The sequence below is a fragment of the Leptodactylus fuscus genome, chromosome 5 (assembly GCF_031893055.1).
Source record: "Leptodactylus fuscus isolate aLepFus1 chromosome 5, aLepFus1.hap2, whole genome shotgun sequence".
Classification (NCBI taxonomy): Eukaryota; Metazoa; Chordata; class Amphibia; order Anura; family Leptodactylidae; genus Leptodactylus; species Leptodactylus fuscus.
In genome coordinates this window covers 101,130,030-101,153,590 of record NC_134269.1, presented here as the reverse complement: position 1 = coordinate 101,153,590, position 23,561 = coordinate 101,130,030, and the positions used below count along the sequence as shown (strand labels likewise).

The window sequence follows — 23,561 nt, the reverse complement described above, 5'->3', positions numbered from 1 at the left end:
AACAGGAGCACTACAGATACAGTAGACTGAGCACTTTCAGACACAGGGATACCTAATGTGTATAATGTGTTTTAAAGTAATTTTCTACTTTTATATGTATTCTAGGGAAAGGAGTGATTTAGAACATTTATTTTATTACTAGATTTTTTTAAACCTCCTTTTTTTTCTCTCTTATGGGAGATTCTATACATTACTATTGCGGCTGGTCATGGACACCCCCCCCCCCCCAAAAAAAAAAAAAAAAAAAAATATTATTATTATTATTATTTATATATATATATATATATATATATTTTTTTTTTTATTTTTTTATTTTTTTTATTTTTTATTTTTGCTTGACTCGAGGGGGACTTTTTCAGAACAACAAGAGAGCTGAAAAACTCGCCTTATACTTGAGTATATGCAGTAGTCTGTATCACACAGACCGAATCTGCCCACTTAAAGCAGGCAAGATTCCATCAGGATTTTTTTTTCCCCAACAAAACAGTGGTGATTTTCTATTTTTTTTTTTTTTTTCCATACAATGCAAGTCTGTAGCAACAGGACAGGCATCCTACTTCACCATTCTGTTTGAAAAATATGGCTTAAAACTAGCCTTCTTAATTTTACATCAAACAATCACATCTGTCAACAACATTCATGTTACAAATTAATTTCAATGCCTATGAAATTATTATTTTTTATTTGTGGCGAGAATGATGAATGCAAACTAATATTCTACTAGGAGAGATAATGCTTTTAGATATACTTATAGAAATCTAGGATGTCTAAGACAATTGGACAGAAAGGCACATACACATGTACTGTTCTACAAAATACTCAAAATATATTGCATAAACTATTAGAAGGGCAAGCACCTATGCCAAGTTATCAGCATCTCTCATCACATACCCTACCTACGACGAACAAATAGATGCATTCTTATGCCACCCAAGTTTATTTAGGCCTCAGTAATTGATCTGAATGCCGCTTGATTTAAATGATGATTTATGAATATATCCATCTAGGCTATTATTTATTGAACAATTATTTCATCTGTGCTTTTATCATAATGTTCATTTTTATGCTATCCTCAGTACGAAGCATTAAAGGGATTGTCCAGTTCCTGTTTTTATTCTTCAATACTGCTGCACAGGGCATATAAACATAAACCGGTACTCAATTCTCAGTTAGCCTCCATTTCTACCACTGGCAGCTCTGTCCGTTTGTATACAGATCCCATGCTAAGGCCTGTGATTGATCACAGCAGTCACCTCACAAAAAAAGCATGGGTTCAGTATACAAACCAACACAGTTGCCAGTGGTGGAAATGGAGAGCCACAGAGAGGAGAGTACTGGTTTGTATGTTTGTGACAGTAGTATTAAAAAAATAAAAATATGAACAGGACAACCCCTTTGAGTCATAGCAACAATTTCAAAATATAACCGCTGTGCACCAATACCCAAAAGTGAAGTAAGAAAGACCCCATAGCAATTACATATATTGGCTATTGAACATCACCTTGTCAGAGAAGACGAAGCCCACTATACCTGCAGACAGTTGCAGTAGAAACACCAATGTCAGACATATAGAGAACTGCAGAGGGAAGTCAATGAATAAAAATTACTAGATGTTAAATAAAAACTATATAAGTCACAAACAGAATGTAATGTAATGGAAATACAACCATGAAGTACAAAATGTAATATGTACTTACATAAAAGGAGTCACTGCATCCATGGAATTAAAACCTCTTAAAGAGGACCTTTCACCGATTTGGGCACATGCAGTTCTATATACTGCTGGAAAGCTGACAGTGCGCTGAATCCAGCGCACTGTCGGCTTTCCTGATCTGTGCCCCAGGTAATGATCCATCGGTCCCGGTACCGTAGCTCTTTACAGTCATAAGGGCGTTCCTGACGGTCAGTCAGGTACATCCTTCTCCACAGCAGCGCCTATCGCGCTGTACAGTGTGAGTGGGGAGGAACGCCCCCTCCCTCTGCTCACAGTGCTCGCCCATAGATGAGTATTATCAGGAGGGGAGGGAGCGTTCCTCCCCGCTCACACAGCACAGCACAATAGGTGCTGCTTTGAAGAAGGACGTACCTGACTGTCAGGAACGCCATTCTGACTGTAAATAGCTACGGTACCGGGACCGATAGCTCTTTACCCAGGGCACAGATCGGGAAAGCCGACAGTGCGCTGAATTCAACGCACTGTCAGCTTTCCAGCAGTATATAGAACTGCATGTGCCCAAATCGGTAAAAGGTCCTCTTTAAGGGTAAAGCCCTACTTTGCAGAAATGCAGCATTTTTTTTATTGCATATTTTGCTGACTTTTTTTTGAGCTAAAGTCAGAAGTGGCTTTGTTAGAAACAGAGAACATAAAGGAAGCTCTTAGACATTTCCCTTTTGTTAAATCCACTCCCGACTTTGCTCAAAAAACGCAGCAAAATTTGCAACAAAAACCGCTGTGTTTTCACAACGAAAAGCCGTAGTCTAAAAGGAGTGGTCTTTCCATCTTTTTTTTTTGCTATTCTGTGACCATCTCAAAACCATTTCCTTCCTACAACTCCCAAATCCTCTTGCATGTAGTCTCTACTTGGTTCAGCTTCTTAAGGTTCTGTAAAAATCTGTATACTCCCTCAAGTTTCATTGGATTTTATTTATGAACTAGAAAATAATAGGTATCTGTAAGTCTATAGCATCTAGATGGATCTCTTAAAGATATCTGAAGATACACATGATAGGACGTCCTCATACAGTACATATGTCATTTTACAGCCCCAATTACAAGTGGAATTATTCTCAGGCAGAAGAGACTGACAAAGACAGTGTGGATGAATCTTCACAATCAGTTTTAGTACACAAGTAAGTTTAGTTTATAGAACAACCAGAGATATGGCTATGGCTTACACAAGGGGAACGCTTTTTAATGGAGTGCTTTTTAAAATGAATATGAAATTGCAGGTGAACGTAACCTACCGCTTGCAAGAGGCAGATGTTTTCCCGCAGAGACCCAATGCATCCACAAAATGTAATAAGGAACATTAAAATGCCAACTGCTATAAGGAGCAATGCAGGGTCCACAGCAAGACATGCCATAGCAGCCTCTGCAGAGAATTTACAATCACAGTATTAGCATAAGAGCAACAAGCCAAATACATCATCTTAACGTTTAGTGCCACAAGCTACCGCTGAAAATCAGACCAACTGTAATGGTACAATTCATAAAATGTAAAAAAAAAAAACAGCATTTTTTTAAGACTCTTAGAGAAAGTCCACCTTTCGGACCACTTTTTACGATACGAGTGTCTGTATTCTTTATTCTGTTTTTCAAAGCATGTTAATGTAGCCTGAAATACCCCATTGATTTCGAATGCATTTAGAATATTAGCATATTTTATGAGGATTTAGGCAAGGGATTTGCTCCTAAAAGGAATCTTTCACCATGTAAATGCTGTATAATCTGTGGACTGCATGTTGGGTAGGAGCAGCAGGAGCTGGGTAAACTGATATGTAGTTTTGTGGGAAAAAACTCAGGATAAAGGGGTGTTCACACTACCATTAGATGTCCATTCTTATAGGGTGCTTTAAAAGAAAAAAAAGTTAGAGTCCATTTTTTCAACTGATCAATTTAATCAGCAGGTGGTCCTATTATGCACAGTTATACATCGGTTAAGATCGCACCCTGGACTCCATTATTAGAGATGAGCGAACACTGTTCGGAACAGCCGTTCCAAACAGCACGCTCACATAGAAATGAATGGAAGCGGCCGGCACGCGGGGGGTTAAGCGGCCAGCCGCCGGCAAGGTCTGCGTGCCAGGTGCTTCCATTCATTTCTATGGGAGCGTGCTGTTCGGATCGGCTGATCCGAACAGTGTTCGCTCAACTCTATCCATTAGTCCTTGAAACATAAAAAGAACAGAGAAATAAATAAGTTATACTGAATATTTTCCTACAAAACCAACAACAATTTGCTCAGCTCCATCTGCTCTATAATATACTGTCTGCAGATTAAACTGCATTTTTATGGTTACAGGTTCCCTTTAAATTTTCAAAGTGTAAACGGGGCCTAAGCATGTGTCTGCTAATATAAAGGCCGATCAAAAGTTCACAAACAACAAACACTCATGGCTGACAAGAAGATCGATAACTATAACCTGACAAATACAAAATAGATGGCCGTAATAACTGTATCCAAGATAAGCTACAAAACCACACACGCACATATTGAAAATTAAGGCTTAATGATAAAACATCCTTTATGGCCCCCATGCAGCACATTGCCCTCTTTGTTGATGCCGACAGTATAATGCTCCGCTTTATGGCCTCCCCATGGCATTTCCTCCATTTATAGCCCCGACATAATACACTGCACCTTTTTATAGCCCCCCACAATAGGCTGGTACCTGTTGGATTAGTCTAGTCTCTTGGGCTACAAAATCTCAAAATCACCCAAAGATTGGCAATTGTAGGAAATTAAATATAATGTGGTAAAGAGCAAATACCCCTTCAAGTTATTATTATTAAATATAACTTTTATTAATAGTTTAGAAGAAATACCCATAAATGAAATGATGCCTTCATTTAGTGGTGAACAGTTAAAAATAAGCAAAAAATGCTTCAGATAGAAAAAAAAACAACAAATCCCTGGCATGATCTAATAAGAGCGCTGACAAAATTTCAAGTCTATATTTATTTAATTCTGTATTCTACTTATACTAATAAGTGGACCGTACATTCTCTTTAAGTATTCACCACTCTATGAAGGCATCATTTCATTCATGGGTATTTCTTTTAAAATTTGAGGAGTATTTTCTCTTCACATGTTCAGTTGGATTATTCCAAGAGGTAGCCCAGATCTTCACTCTCTCATCCCAGTTCCTGTTCAGGGACACTTCTACAGGACATGATGTCCACACGTTCTTCAGCATCAGGGTGTAATGCTGAGCACCCAGTGGAGGCTGTAGCAGAGCAGACCTGGAAAGGAGCCAAAATGGGCGAGTAAAATTATGACCACTACCTGTTGAAATAATTTAAAGCAAAAAAAGCCTACTCCTGCCCAACCCTCCCCTGTGCATTACTTACAGAAAACTGATCACTAATGTTCATCTAGGGCTCAATGCTGTTTAGCTAGTGTCCTTTGTATTACAGCATCTGCATGTGCACTCTTCTTATCTTGTACAAAGTATAGCAGAGCACATAGTGAGCTTACCAGCATGTTTTAATAGCCGTGCATAGACGCCAATAGCCACCATCACCATGGATATAACCTGGAAATACATGAATGTAAATGATTAATGAATTATATTTCTTAATAGGCAGTGCAAGGATTACAGGAATGGTTATTTTCACCCCATGTAACCCCCAAAAAATAGACATGCAGAGCAATGTGTTAAGAGTTTACTACTAAATAGATAAATTGGATAAATCATTGTCCATATTACTCAGTATGTGAGAGCCCAAGACGGTGTGTCTGACACTGTGATCTGTAGTACGGGGGCACCACAAGGTACAGTTCTTGCCCCATTTCTCTTCACACTGTACACTGCTGACTTTAGACACAACTCATCCAGCTGTTACTTACAGAAGTACACCGATGACTCTGCTATAGTAGGCCTTATCACTGATGGCGACGATAGGGAATACAGAGACTTAAACCGGGATTTTGTTGAATGGTGCCAGCAGAACCATCTCAGGATTAATGCTGGGAAGACCAAGGAGATGGTGGTGGACTTTAGTAAACGGAGAGGTGCTCCGACCCCGGTGGAGCTCCAAGGAACATGCATTGAGATAGTCAGGACCTATAAGTATCTGGGCGTGCTCCTCAATAATAAACTAGACTGGGCTGATCACCTGGAGGCGCTGCACAGAAAGGGCCACAGCAGACTCTACCTGCTCAGGAGACTGAGGGCCTTCAGAGTCCAGGAGACACTTCTTAGGGCCTTCTTCAACTCTGTGGTTGCCTCAGCCATCTTTTTCGCCTCAGCCATCTTTTTCGGTGTGGCCTGCTGGGGGAGCAGTATATCAACCAGGGACAGAAATAGACTTGACAGGCTGATCAGGAGGGCCAGCTCTGTCCTGGGGAGCCCCTTGGACCTGTTAGAGTTAAGTCCTCCATCTTTGTATTTTGTGAGCCATCTTGATACTCTTTCACATATAAACTGTATAAGTATGTATTTTTCTGCTTAAGTCAAGGAGGCCCCTTGTTAGACTTTAAGGAATGTGATAATGAACGTTAATGCATAGGTTGCTAATCCTTATCTCTCAAGGGCCTCATTTTGAGAAGATGCAGCTGACTTTGTATATCTCTTATCTCCTTTACATGATGTATGGACACATAACCAACAAAAGTATTAATCTTATGGTATCTGGGCACTCTGTCATATTTTATGGTATATGAAGGTCACTTAGAGTGTGTATAGACACAGAGTCTATGTAGCTTATTGTTAATTAGGTTGAAGCGTGTCATCTTATCTCTTTTGCCATGATATATACATATAGACATAGTCTGGGATGGTAGCTCACACATAAGTATTTTGAATCCTTCTTTGTTTCATGGGAAAGTCTATCCCAGTTTGGAAAGCTATAATGAGATGCAGATTATAATGAGCATCAGCCAATAGTCATGTGCCAGGCTTGTCTTATATCTCTATAACCAATCATGTTGTACTGATTAGAATAGCCAAGCCAGCTCTTTGTCTGTAATGCATTTAAACTACCTTTTTCTTACAATAAAATTAGAACTCTTTTGATACACTACCATCTTGTGTCTTAATCAGTTCTCCAGGCCTAAAGAAGATGGCTGCAGTCCATCTAGGCCTGTTAATTAATTATCTAATTAGGACCTCTACAACATACGGAGGGATCCATATGTCCCTATCAGACCCAGTACAGGTGGTGGGTGACAGAAGGATACTGTCCGTGGTGACCTACATGTGGGAAAACAAATCCCACCCCATGTATGGGACCCTGATGGGACTTGGCAGCACTGTAAGTGACCATCTGCTTCACCCCAAGTGTGAGAAGGAGCACTATCGCAGGTCCTTCCTTCCAACCGCGACCAGGCTACATAATCTACATCAGGCCAAGCGAAGATCACTCCACACAGAGAACTAATGATTATGACGATGACCATGAGGTCTTCCTCTTTCTCTTCCGTTTTTCCTTAGCTGCTATGGACTCCTAGTATATCTTCTCTTCTCAGCTTATGTGTGTCTACGTCTGTAATATATTACTCTGTATTATCCTGTACCTGTATTACTATGCTGCTGTAACATGCTGAAATTTCCCCAATGTGGGACTATTAAAGGATTATCTTATCTCATCTTATCTATATACAGCATGTGCTGGAATCAAAATCACGATTAGTAAGGCATTTTATCTCAATTACAATTAATTGTGATTATTTAGGTCATGCCCCTTAAAACATACCCCTTTTCAGGTAAGAGTATGTCAGGAGATTCCCTGGACCGAACCAGATCTGCTATTATTATACTCTGATATAACAAAATAGTGTTACTCTCAATAACACGTCTCAGTGGTCCTTGATGATATTCAGGAGTTCGGTACAAGACGAAGATTAGCATCAGAGACCAGGGAAGGTGAGTAGTACTGTTTGTTTTACCAACTTTTTAAAAACACTGCATTTTTTTTTTAAATTGTGGAGACTTACTCTTCATGCACACAATGAAAAATGGCCAAGTGATGTGAAATTTTTCTTTTTATCTGCTATCACTTTTTTGTCTGTGAGGGTTCCATGAAAGCAGATTTAATGTTCATGCAAAATGGATGTGAAACAAAAACATTGCTAAGTCTAGCTTAAAGATGTTGTCTAAGACTGAATGAGGAAATCAGTGGGCACCTCACACACTGCAGTGAGCACCATTTTTATGAGTCCACTTTATTAAGTACTAATATAGTTTCATCGATCACCAGTGTATACAAGACCCTGTACCACCTAGTGCGCGATTATTAGTCAGAATCTATGGCAGATGTGAACCTATCCCTCGTCATACTATGTTTTAAATTCTGTTGACTACATTGTAACAACATCTACACTGTTACAAGGTGTACTGTTAGTTAGCATTCACACGATGTTACGCTCCGCTCATTCTGAACGTAAAATTCGTTGAGAATGAGCGCGCAAGAAGCAGCTCCCATTGATTTGAATGGGTGCCAGCGTACGTGTGCTACCCATTGAAGTCAATATGAGGCTTTTTTCCCTATTGCTATCAATGTGACAGGCGTGTATTACATTAAAAGCAATAGGGAAAAAAGCCTCCCATTGATTTCAATGGGTAGCGCGCGTATACCGACACCTATTCAAATCAATGGGAGTTGCTTCTTATGCGCTCATTCTGAACAAATTTTACGTTCAGAATGAGCGGAGCGTAACATTGTGTGAATGCTCCCTTAGACTAGTTTCCCAGCAGTTGTCCCAGGAAATAGATATACATATTGGTACCATAAATGTCCTTAACTGACATCTGTTAGACATTCATTGCAGACTGTTCTGTAGATTACAAAGACTCAGCATTGCAGCTAGTGCCCTAAATAACCAGCTAAACTGCAAATTATTAACCAAGGTGTTAGAACTTGGACATGTTCACATATCTTTCTTTATATTTCCCAAATGTTCTCATGTGTGAGATCTAATGCTTTGGATGCACCAAGATTAATAAGAATTTAACCCATGGACACCAATGTCTGTACAAAAAAATTTTTTGTACAAAATATTTGGAGACAATTTCTCAGATTTAATATTGAAGATACACCTAGACAATGGTGTAAACATGGCACGTCTCTACTGTCTTTACCACAAAGTGGGCATGGGATTCACTAGAAGCCCAACCACTTTGCTCTGATTGTAAAACGCTGCAATTTTTCCTGTGGTATTTGCACCGCGGCATTTCCATCCGATGGGGCCCTGGCCTTAAAGGGGTTATCCAGCTTCCAAAAATTATCTGCAAATATATCCACAGCAGTGCTAAATACTCACGGTTCCCTTATGCACCCTTTTCTTGGCTTTATTTTACTTGAGACACCTTGTATCACTGGTATTTACATGCAGTAAATCTGTGAAGAAACAGTTCCCATGATGCATCTCCCTGTTCTCACTCTCTCTGATTTCTATTCATCATGTGACCTCAGGCATGGGAGTGATTTATTACCTGTGATTTCACTGAAGGTGGGGGGGGGGGGAGAGAGTGGAGAAGGGAGGGGTACACAAAGAGTGAGAGCAGGCAGATGAATCATGGGAAATGTAGTTTATCCACAGATTCACTGAATGTAAATAACAGTGATACAAGAAAAGGATGCACGAAGGAACAGTGAGTATTTAGCACTGATGTGGATGTAGTGGCAAATAATGTTAATGCTACATAGCAGGAAAACAGCAGGGGAAATTAACAGGAATTCCTCTTCATTTTCCACCGTGTAAACTTACCCTTAGTCTCATTTTATAGAATGTGATTCTAGACCAAAATGTAATGCACTTTATAAACAAATCTTAATATGTTCTGCCTGAAAAACTTCTTTAATGTTCCTGCCAATAGGTGAATCCCTGATACTAGGTAAAGTATTTACAAATCAGAAGGTTGATGAGCAATAAACACAAAAGTTCCCCCAAAGACCCAAATAATGATCAAAGAGCCAGAAATCATGTAATTTACATTTCATCATTTCACGCAGAACCAGAGCTAGACTGGGAATAAACCAGGAATGGTACTGTACACAAATCTCTCCAACCCACACACATAACCATAAGTGACCCTGTTTCTTGGTCTCCTTGTGACCCACACATTTCCTAGTTCAAGATAGCCCTATCGTTCTTGGTCCCCAACATGGCATCTTTTCAAATCTTGGTTCATAGCACGACTTTTGTTTTGTTCCTAGTTGGTTCCCATCATATTCCTGGTACCTAGGATAGTATCCCTTTAAAGCAGCTTGGTCACCAGAATGATTGTTATCTTGTTTCTAGTTACCAGCATGTCTCCCCCTCTCATTCCTGGCTGGTCTCCAGCCTGATAGCTCTTTAAATCATGGTCCCCAGCATGCTTTCCCTCTCACTCCCAGTTCCCAGCATGGTACCCCTTTAAATGGTGGTCCTTTGCATGGTTCCTGTTTTCAGCACCTGGCTACAAAACAGTTGTTAGACAAGCAAGCCGCAGGTATTTCCCCTACTGTGGCAGCTGGAGGGAAAATCAATGATGAATGACCTTTCATGTAAAACATGGACAGGTCAAGCCCACCAGATCAGCTCTCTGTTCAGGACCTTCATCTATGCCAAGCCCTTTAATAAAGTCTTTAGAGAGTAAAGCATGAATGTAACTACCAGGGTAATATCTGCAATGGGCCCAACAACTAACTTCAGCTTAAACATACATGTAGGTGAGGTCTATGGGGGATGGAAAGGGATATCACAGCATTATTCCTGTACTGTCACATGACATGTTAATGTGTATGGTGAAAATCATTGTTACCTTAATGCCTGTGCTATGATATGACATCACTGTGGCACATTTATGCTAGGCTCACACTAGCATTGCATCAGAGATGGGCCACTAAAACAGCGATTACAAACAGAGCACAGCGGACCCCACTGCCTATAATGGGGTCCAATGGGTGTCTTTTAATCTGAAGCTGGAGGAGGAAAAGTCCTCTGTGCACAACTTTTTCCTCCACCGATTTTCAGTGGACTCTGTAATGGAGTCTCCAATGAAGACTCCATCGGAGATGGGAATGTAGCCTTACTATGACAATGATAAACACTTGTAAAGCACTTTTTTCACACAAACTACTTAAAGGAGAGGGAGAGTTGTGGGCCAAGGAAATTGCTTTGCAATTTACTGTGCAAAACCCACTATGGTCAGGTTTTTTTTTATAGGAAACCTGCAAACAAAATGTCACTGTTGTGGTCAATGACCTGAAAATAAATCAAGAAACATGGGGTTGAATTTAAATAGGATACTAGGAGGTGTTTTGTATGGATACAGTCTGGTATTTATTAAAAAATGGAAAACCTCTTTAAATGCACAAAGTTTTCCTATCAACTGCTGTAATAAATCTAGAGTAATTTTAGACTGCCTGTCTAAGCTTACATTGTCTAACTTTTAGTAGATGTGGGCCATTTGAAACATAGAAGATTGATGGCAGAAAAGGATTATAAGGGCCATCTAGTCTGTCCATTATCTTAGGGTAGATGTATTTATACCACGCATGTTAAAAGGGATTGTCCAGCCACAGCAAGTTACACCCCAGCCCGACACCCCTGATCCGTGTGGGACCCAGCAGTGGCACACCCAGTGATCAGCAAGTTACCCTCAATCCTGTGGCTAGGGGGTAACTTTCTGTGGCTGAACAACCCCTTTAATTTTGCTTTCTCTGGATCTTGTTGTGTACACTATCCCTATACATTAAAATCATTGTTTGTATGCTTCCTGGGCTATCACCACCTCTGTACTGTGACATCACTGTGCATGTTATTCCTGTATTTTGACATCACTATATTTCTGATTCATGTACTGTGACATTTCTAGGACATTATTCCTGTACTATGACACCACTATGTGAGTCTTGGCACTATTGTGATATCACTGTGCTTTATCTCTCTGCTATACCTTCACTGTGGTCCTAATTACGCTTTTAAGACATTGTTTTGGGCATTGTTATGGGGTCCCATGGTATGTTCACACAGCAGATTTGTTGAAAAATCAGTAAATCAGTATTGTATACTGGGGTTGTTTTTGCTACATATCCATGGATTCTTTCTACCCTCATTCAAGTGTATAGAACTGTTGCATACATTTCTGAAAGGAATGTGCCCTATGTGAACCTAAACACACTAACAATAAGTATAGTTTATGGATATACAAATACTTGTGCACAACATGAAACCATCTCAAACTTCATAATTGTTGTTTAATGTCATATGTAAAATATCTTGTGACTGATACGCAAACAATGCACAGAAAAAATGAGGTCAAAATACAGTGATCGCAGGAGTATCACTTACACTGCCAGGAAACATGCTTATCTGATACCGTTCTCACCTATCTGGAAAGTAAACTCAGAACCATAAAGAACACATACAATATATGATACTCCTCAACACGTTCCCTTACAGCTCTGGTGTGACATCTATAATAATTTCAAGGACACAGATCAGCTAATAATAATGCACAGACTTATTGACTGGCCACCATTTAGCATTTCAATTACAGTAAGTGCTACAGGTCAGCAGAGAACAGACAAAGGCACAACAAGATTTATGAATGCCATCTGGAAAATGTGCTTTACCACTGTCTACTCTGCAGATGCATCTTTTAGACTAGGGATAGGCAACCTTTTTTGTTTGTCGTGTCGATTTTAATAATAATAATAAAAAAAAAAAAATTCAAAATTGAGGTACTTGGAGTGCAAATCAATAATTGTAAGCCTGACGACTCCTACACTAAAGTCATATAACACAAATCATAACACAGAGGTGCTGTCATACTGCGCTCTCAGCCACATGCGTTTACCGCTATTTGACTTGATACACCTGTACTTTCTCATTAGAGACAATGTAAGTACATGTGTAACCCACAATTAGTGATAATGTATGTGACTGGGAGCAGAGTGAGGTAACACCTGTAGGATGGCGACACACTACGTACCTGAATGCTGTACCCGACTGCCAGTACCTTCACTTTTCTGTAAGTGAAATGTGGATTAATTTCAGACATTTTTAATTCCTGGCGGTGAGGTAATAAAACCCAGGCCGGGAATTAATGAGTTTCACCCTTCCACCAAAATGACAGCACTGGTGCCTGGGGACTAGATTTGTCTATAGGCACATTTGGGTACACAGTGTCACCACCGAAAAGAAACACCCTAAGGGCTTGTCCACACAGGGCAAAAGGGGGAAGATTTTGGCGCTGAATCCTCCCAAAATGTACCCCTTCACAATAGAGGTCTATGCAGACCGCTAACGTTCTTTTTTTCTGCTAGTGGTTTGTTCCAGCTAGCGGAAAAAAGAAGCAAGCTGCCCTTTCTTCAGGCGGATTCCGCGGCTGATTCAGCTGCGGCATCCGCCTCACGGCATCACCCTCCGGACTAGGCCCATTCATTTGGGCCTACTCCAGAGCGGGAAGCCGCAACTGTCGGAAGCTGCGACAAGCGCATTTTGGTCCTATTGTGATGCGGCGCGGTGTGTTCCCGTGTCAAAATCAGGACCAAAATACCCGGTCCCGTGGGAACTAGCCCTAAGGCTAAAGCCTCACATTGAGGAAAAGCAGCATTTTTTGTTGCTGATTTTGCTGCGTTTTTTTGAGCTAAAGCCAGGAGTGGATTGCGCAGAATGGATTAGTATAAGAACTTCCTTTACATTTCCCATTCATTTTGTAGCCATTCTTCCAGAGCAAAATATGCAACAAAAATGTTGCGTTTCCATAAAATGGTGCCTCCTGCATGCAAATGGCACAGATGTGGTTATCACTGACCCATACATTAAAAATAAATTGACAGGCCCACAAATGCAGACATATATAGGACCTGCTCCATAATTTGCAGCTCTTCAATCTGGCCTGGCCGCAAGAACAATGTCTGTGTGTATGGGCCCATTGAAATGTATAGGTCCGTACTTTTATCCACAATTGCAGATAAAAAGTCTGGTCATGTGCATTAAAGTTTAGCAACTCCATGTGTCTCATATTAACAGCAGTTAACTACATCATGTTGTTCTGTATAGTGTTGAGCTCCGCCTCCTGGGCTTCATTCACCACTCTGATTGGTGGGCAGAGAGGGCAGCCAGAGAAAGGGGAGTGTGCTAGGGGAGTGCGCTCGGTCAGTCTTAATACATGTGGGTCTCATGCTGTCTGCTGTGTCAGCAAAATATGCCTCGTGTGCCACTCTTGGCGTGTGCACCAGGGGTTGCTGACCCCTGTTTTAGACCTCATTCCCACAGCAGTATTCATATCAATAAGCTGTCAATATATTTGTAACCCAAAACCAGCACTGGATCATAAAGACAGAAGATGTGCAGTTCTTTTTATTATAATTGTAATTCATGTGTGTTCCACTCCTGGTTTTGGCTTACAAATGCCAATAGAAATTACTGGTCAGAATATTGGCGTCTAAGGCCTAAATGTAACACAAAGTGACGTTATTTTAAAGAGACTGTCTTATCTTAGCTATCTATCTCCCATCCACAGGATTATTTCATATTGGTGGGGTCCGACTGTGGGGATGAACTGAGCGGTGGTCTAACAGGCGGACCCATTCACTTCAGGCCTGAAGTACTGTGCTATACAGAAGTACTGACGGATAACGATATGAAAGAAGTACTTTTGTTATGATAGAAAGCTCTTGCTTATCCCTGGTTCACATCTGCATTTGGGATTCTGTCCAGGGGAATTCCCAAGCAGAAACCTATACACATAGAAAATCGGTTACCCAGGAAAACATGTGCACCCCATAGACTATATAGTCTATGGGTATAGTCTATGGGGGCCTCGTGTTTTCCCAGGTAACCACTTTTCTATGCATATAGGTTTCCGTTCGGGCACGGGTAACCAATCTGGATTGGATAGTATACAGTTAGTGACATATCCTTTAGCCAATGGCAGTGTGAGACAGGATGGAATGAATGGAAAACAACTGAAATAATCAATGCCAGTAAATTGACAACAATTAAAGAGGCCCTTTCACGTACCGATAGATGTGCGGTATTATATACCACTGGAAAGCCGACAGTAACTAACAAAAAACTGGGCCCCATGGCACACTTATGTAAATCACTTTTTATTGAACCCATAGCAAACTTTTGAATTGCCCCCCCTCCCCCCTCCAATGTACAGCGTCCCCTTGCTGGCCTCCACACAGTAGTATAACACCCCATTTTCACACACTACAATGTCCCAAAGGTGTCTCCGGACAGTATAATGTCCCATAGTGACCCCTCCGCACAGTATTATGTCCTGTATTCATTAGGGGATTCCGTCCCCCATACTGGTTGAAAAATGGAAACCCGGAGGACCACATTATAGTCTATAGGAACTGGACCCGAAGAAAGGAAACCCGAGTGCAGGTATGAACCTAGTGAAATGGTATACAGCTTTACTGAGGGACATGGATATTTTCACTGTGCCTCTTTCTGTTCATGAAACCCCTGGCTTATGCTGTATCCCAGGTTTTAGGATAAAATAACATCAATGCACAGTACTGCAGAAAGTGCACAAATAGACTTAAGTTACATTCCCACAACCGATGGGCAAAACAGCCATGAAAAACTGACAATTTTCATGGCCGTTTTGCATCCGCAAGTGGAAAAAACCCCAGCAGAACCCAGTGAAATTAATGGGAGGCTTTTTTTTCAGTGTGGAAAATTCCACACCAAATTCCTCACCATTTTCCTCCGTGTGAATGGACCCGTATAAACTTTAAAAGTTTTGCCTGGACAACTCCATTAAGGTTTTTTTTTTTTTACTGCTGAGATGTACAGAGTTATAATGCAGCTATTTTGGAAAATAAACCACCAGTATATAAGGACCCGAGGGTGTTTTATTGTCCCAAATAGACCAGAGAAGTTCCCTTTAATGTAACCATCTATAACCAACAACCACAAGCTGGAGTTCCTGTGCTATGGAGCATGAAAGGTTTTTACACTGCCTGATTTATTCAAGAATGTACCTGAGCACAGCAAATCAATGTCATTCCTTGTTGACAAAGAATGTGCTCCTAGAGCTATAGAAGAAGAGGGTGCTGAATCTTGGGGCACCTGGTAGTGAAGGAGAGAAAAAGGCACAGGAGCTATATATGTCACAGTATCAATGGATATTTACAGATGTATAAAGTGTATACTGGACCATAAACTTACTCTTTAATGTAGAACTGCATTCCAGTATAAGTGTTGTTTCAACTATTTTTGTAAAACAATAGTTCAGGTGAATATTTGTAATAGAACTTATCAGAGTGAAATACCCCCCATCAGCTACTCTCCTGCCTGGTAAGCTGCTCAGTGATATGTCATCTGTATGAAGATGGCAGAGCTCACAGACAATAGGTTAGATACATGCACATGGACAATGGTAAAACAGTATTCCAGATTACAGCATTGCAGATTACAGATTTCCATTTGGAACAACAAAAATCTGACTTTTTTTTCTCTGGCACAGTCAGTTTAAAACAACAGACCCCATTATAGTCAATGGAGTCGATCAGGTCACCATTGGTGTCTGCTATTTTCGCTGTTCTAGTCCTCCGAACCGGAGCAATGGACACCCCAGCACAGATGTGAGTATAGAGTCAGACTTGACACAGATATATGCTACAGAAAATTTACACACAAGTACTTGACAAGTGAAAAAATCTGCAGCAGAAATAATCACCATGCCACTTATATTGCACAGAAAAAGCAATTCAAACCCTCTAAATGACAAAGGGTCTAATACTTTTACAGATCTGCAGAGGAATGTTCTTTGTACGCCTCTGTTTTCTGCCACAGGAATACAAGTTAGACTCACTTGTGTATTCACACTTGGCAGAATTGTTGCAGAATTTTCTGCAACTGTCTGTTTGGTCTGAATGTGGCTTGAAGTATCCATGCACAGGCAGGAAAAAAATAAATCTTTCCAGGTGTATGGCATGAATATTCTAGCTGCAGAAATTTCAGAAGCAAATCTGCTTATCGTGAACATAACCTAAGCCTTATAAATCTAATGTTAAAACTTAGAATAAATATAAGCAGTGTGCAGAAATGTCAGCCAAGGGGCATGGTTAATAAAAAGGTAATGTATTGCCAGTGAACTGTGGTTACAGTGACACAGCAGTGCCCTGCACTTTTCTAGGACTTGTGCATTACCACTGAAAGATCAGGAAAAGATAAACAAGAACGTCCTGCTCTGATCTGTGGCTACAGCCATACATAGTGTGTGCCCCTAGCCCTGACCTGTGGCTACAGCCATACATAGTGTGTACTCCTAGCACTGACCTGTGGCTATAGCCATACATAGTGTGTGTCCCCAGCCCTGACCTGTGGCTACAGCCATACATAGTGTGTGCCCCTAGAACCGACCTGTGGTTACAGCCATACATAGTGTATGCCCCCAGCCCTGACCTGTGGCTACAGCCATACATAGTGTGCCCCTAGCACCGACCTGTGGTTACAGCCATACATAGTGTATGCCCCCAGCCCTGACCTGTGGCTACAGCCATACATAGTGTGTGTCCCCAGCCCTGACCTGTGGCTACAGCCATACATAGTGTGTGCCCCCAGCCCTGACCTGTGGCTACAGCCATACATAGTGTGTGTCCCCAGCCCTGACCTGTGGCTACAGCCATACATAGTGTGTGCCCCCAGCCCTGACCTGTGGCTACAGCCATACATAGTGTGTGCCCCCAGCCCTGACCTGTGGCTACAGCCATACATAGTGTGTGCCCCTAGCCCTGACCTGTGGCTACAGCCATACATAGTGTGTGCTCCTAGCACTGACCTGTGGCTACAGCCATACATAGTGTGTGCCCCTAGCCCTGACCTGTGGCTACAGCCATACATAGTGTGTGCTCCTAGCACTGACCTGTGGCTACAGCCATACATAGTGTGTGCCCCTAGCCCTGACCTGTGGCTACAGCCATACATAGTGTGTGTCCCCAGCCCTGACCTGTGGCTACAGCCATACATAGTGTGTGCCCCCAGCCCTGACCTGTGGCTACAGCCATACATAGTGTGTGCCCCTAGCCCTGACCTGTGGCTACAGCCATACATAGTGTGTGCTCCTAGCACTGACCTGTGGCTACAGCCATACATAGTGTGTGTCCCCAGCCCTGACCTGTGGCTACAGCCATACATAGTGTGTGCTCCTAGCACTGACCTGTGGCTACAGCCATACATAGTGTGTGCTCCTAGCACTGACCTGTGGCTACAGCCATACATAGTGTGTGCTCCTAGCACTGACCTGTGGCTACAGCCATACATAGTGTGTGTCCCCAGCCCTGACCTGTGGCTACAGCCATACATAGTGTGTGTCCCCAGCCCTGACCTGTGGCTACAGCCATACATAGTGTGTGCCCCTAGCCCTGACCTGTGGCTACAGCCATACATAGTGTGTGCTCCTAGCACTGACCTGTGGCTACAGCCATACATAGTGTGTGTCCCCAGCCCTGACCTGTGGCTACAGCCATACATAGTGTGTGTCCCCAGCCCTGACCTGTGGCTACAGCCATACATAGTGTGTGCCCCCAGCGCTGACCTGTGGCTACAGCCATAAATAGTGTGTGCTCCTAGCACTGACCTGTGGCTACAGCCATACATAGTGTGTACTCCTAGCACTGACCTGTGGCTATAGCCATACATAGTGTGTGTCCCCAGCCCTGACCTGTGGCTACAGCCATACATAGTGTGTGCCCCTAGCCCTGACCTGTGGTTACAGCCATACATAGTGTGTGTCCCCAGCCCTGACCTGTGGCTACAACCATACATAGTGTGTGTACCCAGCCCTGACCTGTGGTTATAGCCATACATAGTGTGTGCCCCCAGCCCTGACCTGTGGCTACAGCCATATACATAGTGTATGTCGCCAGCGCTGACCTGTGGCTACAGCCATACATAGTGTGTGCCCCTAGCCCTGACCTGTGGCTACAGCTATATATAGTGTGTGCCCCCAGCCCTGACCTGAGGCTACAGTCACACATATTGTGAGCCCACAACCTTGATATGTGCCCACAGATACACAGATTATATACCCACAGTCATCCATAATCTGTGCCCCCAGCCATACATTTTGTGCATTCTCAGCTCTAACCTGTGTCCACAAACATTGTGCCCGCCGCCCCAATCCTTGGCTACAGCCATATATATTGTGAGCCAACAGCCCTGACCTGTGCCCACAACCCTGATCTGTACCCACTGCCATAAAATTGCAAGTCCTCAGCACTGACTTGTGACCACAGCCTTCACCCACAGACATCTATAGTGTGTGTCCCAGCCCTAATCTGTGCCCATATCCATACATATAAGGTGACCCCAGCCCTAATCAAAGCACACAGCCATATATATCAAGTATCCCAGCCCTGATCTGTGCCCACAGTCTGTTGCCAGCCCTGACTTGTACCCAGACATACATATCGCGTGCCAACAGCCCTGACCTGTGTCCCAGTTGCGCCCACAGACTTCCATAATGTGTGCCCATAGCAATACATATCATGTGCCCCATCCCTGACCTGTAGCCAGACATACATATTGTGTGCCCGAAGCCATACATATCGTGTTCCCCCAGTTCTGAGCTGTAGCTACAGCCATACATATCGTGCGCCCGCAGTGACATACGATACATATCACAACTCACCCAGAAGAGCATGTTGAAGAAGAACAGTAGATATTTCACCATAGGACTGACGAAGGAGAAGTCCTCCGCGGTCACGCTGGTCGCCGCTCTCCTCGCCATGGCTGTTTTCTCTGTCGCTCCTTAGGGGGTGGTTTTACAAGAACCCAAAGACTTGTATAAGGGGGTTTCATTAACGTAAGAGCACAGCGACCCCTACTGCTGCGAGTCACAAGTGCTATTGATTAGGCATCGTCCAGCCGGCCGCCACCAGCGGCTATCATTCCAGAGCAAACAAGCGTTTACCTGTTGCTGATTGGCGCGCCTCTACAAGCTGCACGCTGATTGGTCCGTTCACCTGTCCATCACTGTGTGAAGACACGGACACCTGTATTGGGTAGTGGCTGCTCACTGAACCGAGAAAGTAGGGACGGACAGTAGCTGTACACGGTGTATAGAGAGACAGCGGCGTCATAGGATAGTTGTGGACGGGCAGTAGCTGTACACGGTGTATAGAGAGACAGCGGCGTCATAGGATAGTTGTGGACGGGCAGTAGCAGGAGAGACCTGTGAGCGCGGTTGCCCAGCTTTTATTCTTCTAACGCATGCTGGAAAATGAAAGCGGCCATGTTGTTGGTTGCTATGGGCAACGTCCTAAGAGCTCTATTAATATCTATGTGATTAGTATATATTTTGGGCAGATGACACAGAGTCGCTGTCTGTAACTATCTGGAGCTATGAACATAAAACAATAGTACATTTCCAGATCACCATCAAACAGTCCAATCTGTAGTCCTTAGGCTAGATTCTCACCTAGGTTCACACACTCTCCGCCGTTTGACTATCATGGGGTCCGTCTTGTGTCTGACATATCAAAAATGAAACGGCGGAGAGATAAGTACTCTGTGCTGGACTTTTCTCTCCAATGTTTTGCAGAGGTTTCTTGTGAAAAAAAACAGCTTGGAAAATATTTTACATGTACATTTTTCATGGCCGCCTTGTACCAGAGGGAATATAATGGTGGCTGTTTCTATTATGGGGTCTGTCAGGTGTCTGATGTTTCAAAACCGCTGGGGTTCACACTACCGTAGGTGTCCGTAGCTAATGTATGCGCAAGATTTTAGCAACGGACACTAGCTGTATCCGCTTACAATTTCCATAAATTTAAATGGGATATTATGTTGTGTCCGTGTGTGTCCTTAAGTGTCCGTTTACAGCCATGTCCGATTTTTCAAGCTGACAGAAAAATCCTACATGCAGGATTTTTCTGTCCGCTTGAAAAATCGGACATGGTTGTAAACAGACACTAAAGGACACTACATAATATCCCATTTAAATTAATGGAAATTGTAAACGGACACAGCTATTGTTCGTTGCTAAAATCTTGCGCGGACATTAGCTTCGGACACCTACGGTAGTGTAAACCCAGTTGAGAGAAAAGTCCTCCGTACAGTACTTTTCTCTCCGACGGTTCTCAGCGGTTTCTGCAGCAGATGTGAACTTAGCCTTAAAAGGGTTCTGTTTTTAGGATATTAAAGGGGTTGCCGAGGCATATATGTATATGTTAAATAAGCCAGGGGAGGTGAAATTAAAAAAAAAAAAAAAATCATACTCACCTTTCTCTGGTGCTCCAATACCTCCCAGCGCAGTCCATTCCTCCCAGTATATTGTTAAATTCCAGTGGAAGTCCCCGCCACATGTGACCGAGGAGGCCAATCAGCGGCTTCAGCAAAGAGCATCTGATGTCACTACCTGTGACGTCCTGGAGTATCTTCTTGATGCCACTGATTGGCCATGAAAAGCGTCCATTTATCACAGCCATCTTGCGCCCGAAGGATGGCCATTTAAATGGGTCCTCATACATTTGGTATGGAGGGGTCCATGAAAACAGACCAAAACAGGATCTGACTGTTATTTTGAAGCTCCCTTTTAATGGACTGTCAAAATATGTCATATCTTATTTTTCTTTCTGATAGCCCTCATTCACTGACATTGGATCTAATGCACACGACACGGCCATTATTAAGTGTCATGTGAATCTAGCTTAATTTGAAATGGTGGTAAATCTGCATACAATTTTAACAATAACTTAACATTGGAACACAACACTTCAGTGACACAACAAACACACCCTATGACAGAATTAGGTACTTTCTGGTCATGCTGAAGATTTTTGTAGATTGCAGCATGTCAATTACCGTATTTTTCGGACTATAAGACGCACTGGACTATAAGACGCACCTAGGTTTTAGAGGAGGAAAATAGGGAAAAAAAATTTTGAAGCAAAAAATGGTAAAATATTTAATATATGGGAGTTGTAGTTTTGCAACAGCTGCAAGGCCACATTGACAGGTGACCCTGCAGCTGTACGGGGATGCATAGAGTGTTTTTTTTTGTGGGGCCAGCTGTACTTTTTAGTTATACCATTTTGGGGAATATCTATTGCTTAGATCACCTTGTATTGAAAAAAAACCCGGTGGTTTATGATAGATATATATATATATATATATATATATATATATATATATATATATATATATATATTTTTTTTTTTTTCTAGGGACAGGAGGTGATTTAGAACTTTTATTTATATTTTTAAAGCTTTTTTTTTTTTTTTACTATTTTATTCCCCCCCGGGGGCTTGAGCCTGCGGTCACTTGATTGCAAGTCCCATAGACGGCAATACAACTGTATTGCCGTCTATGGGACATTCTGTCTATTAGTATTACGGCTGGTCATAGAGACCAGCCGCAATACTAATACAGCAGTGACAGGCCTGGGAGCCTCATTAGGCTCCCGGCTGTCACCCGAACAGGTCGGCTCCTGCGATATCGCCGCGCAGGAGCCGGCCTGCAACTCTACAGGTACGGGGCCGGTGGGGACCGGCCCCGGGGGAGAAGGGGCCACCGATACTGACCCGGCATCCGCTGTACTAGAGAGGCGGATGCCGGGCGAGGGATAGACGCCGGCACAGGTGCCGGGCCTGAGACATCGCTGCGCTCCTCTGCCCTGCATGAAGCCAGCGGCGGGGGGACTGAGGAGCGGAATACCGTAGCATCACTCCTCCCGCTGCTGGCTTCATGCAGGGCAGAGGAGCGCAGCGATGTCTCAGGCACCTGCATCTATCCCTCGCCGGCATCCGTCTCTCTAGTACAGCGGATGCCAGGCGCCACATTCGGACTATAAGACGCACCCTTCTTTTCCCCCCAAATTTGGGGGGAAAAAAGTGCGTCTTATAGTCCGAAAAATACGTACGGAAACTCCGCAAACTTTCTGTGAAAAGCGCTGCAGTAAAAACATCAATGTGTTTTTTTTCGCAACGCTTTTTTGCTGCGGCCTGCTACAAGGGGCATTAGCGTAATAGTGACTCTTTGTGCCATGCACTAAGGAGTACTTCATACATATCTATAGTGTAGACCACTTGGTAAGATCATCACCATGGAGGTGGCCAACAAGTGTTCATTTCCTTTGCAGCAGTGCTGTAAGGTAAATTAAGTGTTAGATGGTGTTTGTAGAAATCAATAGGTCTATCATGCAATGCACAGAAAAGTTCCTAGTGGATGTGCAACTCTTTTTAGTGGCTTCCTGCTCTTCATTTTGGATGTTATATCTGGTAGTGTATTTTTCTTTTGAATCAATGTCTGATCTTTGTGTCAATCGTGTGCCATCTATTTCCTTTGTATCCAAAAATATCGGATTTGAACTATAGATGCTAGACTATAATATTTTAATGTTTTTGTATATTGAAGGTTAAGTTTTATGACAATTAACAGCTGGCCCTTGTCTCACCTGGTAATTATTTTAGGAGTTTTTGAGATTCTGTTCTCAGTGGAAGATCCCATTGTTTTTCTATATATTTAAAGAGGACCTTTCATGAGTTGGGGCACATGCGGTTTTATATACCGCTAGAAAGCCGACAGTGCGCTGAACTCAGCGCACTGTTGGCTTTCCCATTGTGTGCCCCAGGGTAAGAGATACCACTGCAATTACTGCCCCTCCTGACAGTACTGTCTGTAGCTCTATACTGTCAGAGGGGGCGTTCCTTTGCACCCACCCGTGACACTGAGCTGTGAGGGATGCCCCCCCTTCCCAACAGTACCCATCCATAGACTAGTACTGGGAGGGTGTTTTCCCAGCTAGCCTGTCAAGAACGCCCTTCTGACGGTGAAGAGCTGTTGGTAATTGCACCAATATCTCTTCCCCCGGAGCACATAACGGGAAAGCCGACAGTGTGCTGAATTAAATGCACTGTCAGCTTTCTAGCGGTATATGAAACC

At 42.7% G+C, this 23,561-nt stretch overlaps 1 protein-coding gene across 3 annotated transcripts in view; it reads right to left on the bottom strand.

Annotated features, from left to right (window-relative positions):
• TSPAN33 (tetraspanin 33) overlaps window positions 1-19,536 on the bottom strand; it is a 35,273-nt gene extending 15,737 nt beyond the window's left edge. For all 3 annotated transcript variants that reach the window (XM_075273911.1, XM_075273912.1, XM_075273913.1), the window contains exons 1-4: window positions 19,309-19,536; window positions 5,199-5,256; window positions 2,965-3,092; window positions 1,502-1,576 (exon numbers count right to left, since the gene is read on the bottom strand). In XM_075273911.1, coding sequence (XP_075130012.1) covers window positions 1,502-1,576; window positions 2,965-3,092; window positions 5,199-5,256; window positions 19,309-19,407 — 360 coding nt within the window. In that variant the 5' untranslated portion in view covers window positions 19,408-19,536. The remainder of the gene's footprint in view (window positions 1-1,501; window positions 1,577-2,964; window positions 3,093-5,198; window positions 5,257-19,308) is intronic.
• Between the last annotated feature and the right edge of the window lie 4,025 nt (window positions 19,537-23,561).